The following is an 8,251-nucleotide window of genomic DNA, read 5'->3' as shown; positions in this document are numbered from 1 at the left end:
AATTGCCTCGTCCATTGCAGGTGTCCTCGTCGTTCTAGGTCTTCCCCAGTCGCGAGTCATAGGCTGGAATGTTCCGTGCTCCCTAAGACGCCGATCAATTGCTTCGAACGTCTTCCTGTCGGGACACCTTCGTTCTGGAAATCTGTCTCGATACAAACGTACCGCGCCACGGCTATTGCCCCGTGCTAATCCATGCATGAAATGGGCATCTGCCAACTCCGCATTTGTAAACATTGCACTGACAGCAGAACCATGTTCGTGATGAACACTAACCTGTTGATGCTACGTACTGATGTGCTTGATGCTAGTACTGTGGAGCAATGAGTCGCATGTCAACACAAGCACCGAAGTCAACAATACCTTCCTTCAATTGGGCCAACTGGCGGTGAATCGAGGAAGTACAGTACATACGAAACTAAAATGAGCTCTAACATGGAAATTAAGCGTTTCCGGACACATGTCCATATAACATCTTTTCTTTATTTGTGTGTGAGGAATGTTTCCTGAAAATTGGGCCGTACCTTTTTGTAACACCCCGTATATTCGTGGTACTTGTTCAGTATCTCTGGATTAATTTGTTTTTAGGTGTATTTCTTCCATTGTTAGGCACCTCTGTGGGAATGTTACACTATATTTTATCTTCAAATTGTAGATGAGTGTCATAAAATTGACTGGAATTAAAAATATATATATATATTATTTTCAGAAATTGAAGTTTGTCTTATGATATACACAGTAAAAACATTCTCTAACACTATTTTTACGAGCACAGGTTTACCTTCAACACAATAATATTATTAAACTTATTTGCTGTTCAGGGTAGACGGTGTTCAGGAACACACACACACTATTTGCGTAAAATTATTACTCGTAATTCTGGCCCAAAAATATTAAAAGTTAGACGTTTGATAATCTGGTAAGTTATTAATAATAATACGAGCAAAAGTAAAATAACCTCATGTTTGGTTTACATCCAGTGACAAGGTGTGTTGAAAGACCGCCAGTGGTACCGCAATCAATGGATCTGGTATTCCACTACAACTACATGCCAAAGAAGCGTATGTCTCATAACTTGTTACGCTTCAGTGTTGTACTGCTGTTGTGGTTAACCACACTTAACGACATAGCGTCCCTCGTTGACTGTGCGTGTCCGCCACAAAGGACTGAAAATAATTGTGTACAGATGTTTCTTTTTGTATGCAAAATTGTCTGTACTGTGTAACAGCTTGGACACGCCTTCTTAATTTGTATGTGTCTCATACAACTCTCAAAATGATCGAACGAATAATAATAATGATAGTAATAATAAACCTGTCTCTCTCGTACGAAGTGCTATAGCCCCTTGAGTCATTGACCATATTCATTTTCTTCTTTGCTTGTCGAAAGTTGTTTTCATATCGATTCAAGAAATATATCACAAAATCCGGAATCTAATCGATTGTATATGATGATATGTTTGCGATATATGGCAGGAAATTGAAAGGTGGATATGTTTGGACGAATGTTGCCAAAAAAATTAAATATAAATAAAATGTGGATACAAGTGAAACAGAAGACTATACGATACATGTAATAGATTCTTTAAACTCTTTCATAATGGGACATATCCTTAATATTTGTGATATCATCTTATATCCCAAATATTTGTGAGAAACAATTGTACTTTGCCCCGACAGTGTATTTTTGTTAATCTCCCATAGAAACAAGCATGAAAATAACCGTTGCGACCTTCAGTGAGGGAAATTGTATCACTGTTGAAATTAACTAATCGTTGTTGAATGTGAGGGCTGTTTGTATTCTGTTATCTGTCGTTATCTTAGTTGCGTGACACAGCATAGAAGAATTAGCACGGATTCGAAGGTAATTGCAACCATGAGGACACAGATATTTCGTGCAGTTATTATGGGAGCCCCTGCATCTGGGAAGGGTACTATTTCTTCAAGGATTGTAAAATACTTCGAAGTGAAACATTTGTCAAGTGGGGACATGTTGCGGACCCACATTCTGAATAACACAGGTAACACTTAAAAGTATTTATCGTAAGAACACACTAACGTAAGACATTTGTTTTGTAACCAGATAGTGGTCAATTTCTCACATTTATGGGCTCGTAAATGATATATCACTATTCGATTGTATTAAGTACCACTGTAGAGTTAAAATATAGCCATTGCTTTGTTAAAACCTCAAACTTGTTTCTAAATGATGGAACCACGGAAGTGTAACATGAGCCTTCGTTGAACCATTTTTAGGGCAATACAGTCATAAAAATGTATATAAGTGATCGTTGTTTGTTGTGGGAAAAACGTTAATTGTATAAGTAACAAGGCTTCCAAAAGTTCAGTGTAGAGAAGTTTTATTTCCTCTTAATTTCGTGATATACACCTGTATCCATTTCCATGCTGCAATACCACAAATGTGATATGAAATAATATTTATTCTAATGCTTGAATCTAAGAGGAGTAACAATTTTTCTTTCCCCACCACCATTGTGTGCGTTGCTTCACAAAATGTGAAAAAATGAAGTATAATATGTTCTTGTAGAAACTGTTATCCTACTTTCATTTTCAAGCATGTGGTGATATATTCTGTGATAGATTATAAATTTTCATATTGTAAACATTCATCGTTCCTCTACCATCAGTGTGATCAATGTGAAGTGTGTTTGAACACCACCAGTGTAATAACACAGTATGCCCTCCATTGGCACAGATCTGAATCCACTTTGGAGTAATGCTAGTGGCTAGTTTACTCTATTCAAAATGTTTAGCTCACACACAATGCAGCACCACAAATTCAGTCAGACTAGTGATTTATTATCAATGTTAGATGTAGTATTACTTTGTAATCTCTCAGAAATTAAAATTGCTCAGGATAATTTGATGAAGCTGTGCAAAGCCTATAACTGACATAAACTACTCACAGTTCATTCACAAAAACAAGAGGGACTAAACAGGAAGCAGATTCTATCAGTTTTGCTAATGTGTACCTGGTTATAGTGCAATTTTCTGTGCACTGTGTAATTTGTCAATGGAAAATGATGCATAGATAGTGATAGAGGACTGATGATTCATGGAATCAATGAAGCAGAATGTGCAGATCAAAGAAGCTGTAAGTGATGTTCCTTGCTCTAAGAGACCATTTCATGTAAGTGAAGTTGTGTTAAATAAGGAAGGTTTTTTTAGTAGTGTACTGAGCTTGATGGAACAGTGTTAATATAAACGATCTTTCATTCAGCAGGAACAGGATTCGGATCCTTGGCCAACCATTCATGTGTCAGTTTTTTTGTAGTCTCTGTAAATCACTTAAGACAAATACTGGATTGTTTTCTTGGAAAGTACACAATTTTTTCCTGTATCCAGTAATGTCCACTCTGACCTTGTTTTCCACCTGTGACTCTAGGAATATACAACAACCCCCTATGTGTTGCTCTTGTATGGATTGTAAGGACAAGATTGGAGTAATTACAGTACACACAGAGGCATCTGAACAGTCGTTCTTTTCTCCCCATGCTCCATATGTAAATGGAACAAGAAGAAAACCGTGTGTGTAGGAGGAGGGGTTGACAAAGGTTACCCATGAGTTTGATCTTCTGTCCTGCTAGGGGGAATGTCTGTTCCTAGTACTTAAATATTTTCTTGAAAAACTTGCAAGAAATTCACATGGATTGTTAGTAGAGAGGGCGTATTGGGCCTTCCACTTTACTTTCTTTTTGTTGTGGTTATTTGTAGGAAAATCTGTGATCAATAATTAGCAGACACTGAATGCAGTAGGCATTCTATTTGAATTGTTCTATGGGAAGCTGTGTATGTATCACAATCTAGTAGTTTCATACCCTATAACACGTCTGCAGCATTACATTTGTTAAATAATGGCAAAGAACATTCAATAGATTAAAAATTACTCAGAAATCTCAGAATGTTTGGGAATTTCAGTTTCTTACCAAAATGGAAACGGCAGACAAAAATAGAATTCTTACCAATTTTGAACTTCAAAGGTTGATCATCAGATGACAGTGTGTCTTTTATTTAGTGTGTTCTACATTTTGATGTTAATAGAGGGATGTTATTTCATCTGGACTGTTTTGTCCTACTGTTGTCAATGTTGTGTGTACTGGTGGTGGATAATGCTAAAGGAAGAAATTGGAATTTCTTTTATACCTGCCTAGTAACAAACTATAACAATCCTTCGTGATTCTTAATAAACAAATGAATTCTTGGGGATGCTACTCAGGTGGAAAATACCTCCCTGTTCCCGAAAGACTGTGTCTGATACTGTGTTGTTGAATGAAAATTGGTTACTTCTCAGCACTTACGGAAATACAGTCTCTAGAGCACTGTGTGTGTGTGTGTGTGTGTGTGTGTGTGTGTGTGTGTGTGTGTCACTAAACAAAGTTTACTCCCTGAAGTGATATGAAATGCTGTAGACACCAGTTGTTAGTTTCTCAGAAATATATTTTTTAAAGATTTATGGCACCATGAAACATTGACGTCAGTAACACAAGAGTCCTAATGCGAACCAGCATCCGATTGTCAACAACAAAATTATATATTGAAAAAATTCACATGTGGTCACACATCCGTAGTCTCATAGTGTGAGTATTCAACAAAACACTTTATTGAAGTAGTTGGTGATTATAATTATTTTTACATTGTGGGTCACTCCACACAACAGTTGCTTATGCTCTATTATATACATTGGTGTGTAAAACTTCAGGAAAGAAATATCTTTAGCATGATGTCACAGCCGAGGGCATGGGTCGATGAAACTTGGACCATACGTAGAAAAATCTGCTACAGTTGAGTACAGGACGTAACTGAAAGAAATATGCAATAAGATGAACAGAAATGATACTTTCATTCAAAGACAATAATTACACTGAAGTTAACGTGATTTGTCATGAACAATCTATCTATTCAAATATAATCTTCTGTGGCTGTTACTTCCCAGTGCAGGGTTGTCCAAGTTCTGGAAATCAGAGAATTTCAAACATGTCAGGAAAATATCAGGGAAATTTGGAAAAAAACCACTGGAAAAATCTTATTTTTGTCTTAATAGATGAAATTGTTTCTTATTGAGATGTTATGCACTGTTGCTGGCTGGGCACAGCTGAGTATGTGCGCCACTTCCGTACTCCCACATTCTTACTGCTTCTCCCCTCCCTACCATTCCCTCACCTTGCAGTCAGTGCTGCCACCACTTCTTGCCATTAGCCTAGGAGCTGCCAACGGAGGCAGGGAGGCGTGAGGAGTGGTTTGTTTGGATCTCATTCTCAGAAACTGTTGACACAACGGTTGGAGATGGCGGTCATTTGTGCACAAGTTGTATCTGAGTGATTGTGTAACACAGGCTGTGGCCAAAAATTTAGTTGTGATAGTGTGATTGTCTTTTCTTTATGTGCCTGTCTGTGGCTCAGCGATCATTTTTTGGAGAGTTGCTACCTGTCCTCATGAGTATTGATGCTCAGAGTATTCGCACAAGTTATCTATTACATGGATTGATCACTGTGGTCTCATTTCTTTGACGTGGTGTCTGTGATATATGAATAGTTGGCCACATGAATGGACTTCCATGACAGGCCAAAACTGCAGGCCATTTTTGTAGGTATCTCTAATGGATCGGGCATACCGATCTGAAGCCCATCATTTCCCACTAATGTGCAGGTCCTGCCAATCGGATGTAGCCTCCCCAGTCTGCCCGCAGGCCAGGTCTGTTTACATCTACATCTACATTTATACTCCGCAAGCCACCCAACGGTGTGTGGCGGAGGGCACTTTACGTGCCACTGTCATTATCTCCCTTTCCTGTTCCAGTCGCGTATGGTTCGCGGGAAGAACGACTGTCTGAAAGCCTCTGTGCGCGCTCTAATCTCTCTAATTTTACATTCGTGATCTCCTCGGGAGGTATAAGTAGGGGGAAGCAATATATTCGATACCTCATCCAGAAACGCACCCTCTCGAAACCTGGCGAGCAAGCTACACCGCGATGCAGAGCGCCTCTCTTGCAGAGTCTGCCACTTGAGTTTGTTAAACATCTCCGTAACGCTATCACGGTTACCAAATAACCCTGTGACGAAACGCGCCGCTCTTCTTTGGATCTTCTCTATCTCCTCCGTCAACCCGATCTGGTACGGATCCCACACTGATGAGCAATACTCAAGTATAGGTCGAACGAGTGTTTTGTAAGCCACCTCCTTTGTTGATGGACTACATTTTCTAAGGACTCTCCCAATGAATCTCAACCTGGTACCCGCCTTACCAACAATTAATTTTATATGATCATTCCACTTCAAATCGTTCCGCACGCATACTCCCAGATATTTTACAGAAGTAACTGCTACCAGTGTTTGTTCCGCTATCATATAATCATACAATAAAGGATCCTTCTTTCTATGTATTCGCAATACATTACATTTGTCTATGTTAAGGATCAGTTGCCACTCCCTGCACCAAGTGCCTATCCGCTGCAGATCTTCCTGCATTTCGCTACAATTTTCTAATGCTGCAAGTTCTCTGTATACTACAGCATCATCCGCGAAAAGCCGCATGGAACTTCCGACACTATCTACTAGGTCATTTATATATATTGTGAAAAGCAATGGTCCCATAACACTCCCCTGTGGCACGCCAGAGGTTACTTTAACGTCTGTAGATGTCTCTCCATTGAGAACAACATGCTGTGTTCTGTTTGCTAAAAACTCTTCAATCCAGCCACACAGCTGGTCTGATATTCCGTAGGCTCTTACTTTGTTTATCAGACGACAGTGCGGAACTGTATCGAACGCCTTCCGGAAGTCAAGGAAAATGGCATCTACCTGGGAGCCTGTATCTAATATTTTCTGGGTTTCATGAACAAATAATGCGAGTTGGGTTTCACACGATCGCTGTTTCCGGAATCCATGTTGATTCCTACATAGTAGATTCTGAGTTTCCAAAAACGACATGATACTCGAGCACATACTCTTAATGTGGCTACTGTGTTGGATTTTCATTGTTTATCCATGGACCCAAGACTGTGGTGCTCCTCGGCAGGCTAAGGGCAATGAATTCAGGAATTGCGGCGGTCTCACCACAAGTACATTGCAGAGTGTAACATTTTATTTATTCTAGTACATTTTGGCACTTTGAAAGTAGTTTATATATTAGAAAATATGGATGATGATAATAATAAGAAGAAAATTGTGGCAGTTGGCAGTTTGTACGCTATGTACTCACATATTTCTTAAAAGAAAAACCGCACAAAATCTGTAAAATAATAGACATAACACAGTGGGTAATAACCAACAATAATGAACATAACAGAATATTGACAGTCACCTATAGTATTGGTTTACACAACTCTTCCCTGCCTTATACACTTCTTTCAAGAGGCTACTTTTTTGTGAGCTTGTGTCTGAAATCAATGAAGGTATTTTAAATCTGTCTTGCGACCCAAATGAAATGCTTATTTTTGTCACCAAATGTGTTTTGTTTTATTGAAATAAAATAACATCAGTGGTCTTAATGAAACATGTATACCATTTAGCTTGCTTTCTCCATCTAAAAACAGTTAATTACAAAAGATGTTGATGTTAGTACATAAGACTTTTGCTCACACATTTAAAAATACAGAAGTCCCTACTTTTTTTCAACTTGTGTCTTTATTTACACGTGAGGTCTCAAAATTTGTCAGGGAAAAATGCTAAAACTTATGTGGAAATCAAGGAATTTCACTTGGGAAAGTTGTGGCAATCCTGTAATAATACAATTTTCATAAACAACAGGAAGTTTTCCTCAGTTATATTTTACTTAATTGCAACTACAAAGGAAATCTGTAAACAGTCTTGGAGGATTTTCAACACGAATTTCTTTTTTAATTTATTTTTCAATTCTGTTTAACAGTTTCGTAGCTAGTTTATAGTTAACACTTCTAGGAGACAGCACACACTTTTGTCAGAACTTCTGAACCATGTTTGGGAAACTGAGGCATTGTTCCCATCTTCTTGTGCTTAATCTAACTATGCATTAATAAAGAGAAATCGTTGCTAGAAATTAAATCTGAGCATTGCATTAAGAAACTGTTTTCTTCTTACTTCATATTTCACATATAAAATTAGCTGGAAAGCTTCTGTATAAAAGAAGTGGCTTCTTGTTCAATTGTCTTGAACAATTATGTCACCACACTTATCTTTTATTTCTATGCTGTATGCATAGAGACCTGCTTGCTTTCAAAACTACATCTAGTCACGTAGTTAAGAAGAATCTTTAAGCTT

The 8,251-nt window shown here is 38.2% G+C and overlaps 1 protein-coding gene across 1 annotated transcript in view; it reads left to right on the top strand.

Annotated features, from left to right (window-relative positions):
* Positions 1-1,547: 1,547 nt before the first annotated feature.
* The window catches only part of LOC126183481 (GTP:AMP phosphotransferase AK3, mitochondrial), an 87,579-nt gene continuing 80,875 nt past the window's right edge, over positions 1,548-8,251 (top strand). The window contains exon 1 of the mRNA XM_049925500.1: positions 1,548-2,017. Within this exon, the coding sequence (XP_049781457.1) occupies positions 1,873-2,017 (145 nt within the window). The 5' untranslated portion in view covers positions 1,548-1,872. The remainder of the gene's footprint in view (positions 2,018-8,251) is intronic.

The sequence above is a fragment of the Schistocerca cancellata genome, chromosome 4 (assembly GCF_023864275.1).
Source record: "Schistocerca cancellata isolate TAMUIC-IGC-003103 chromosome 4, iqSchCanc2.1, whole genome shotgun sequence".
Classification (NCBI taxonomy): Eukaryota; Metazoa; Arthropoda; class Insecta; order Orthoptera; family Acrididae; genus Schistocerca; species Schistocerca cancellata.
The sequence above is the reverse complement of the archived record's forward strand: the minus strand, read 5'-3'. Positions and strand labels throughout refer to the sequence as shown.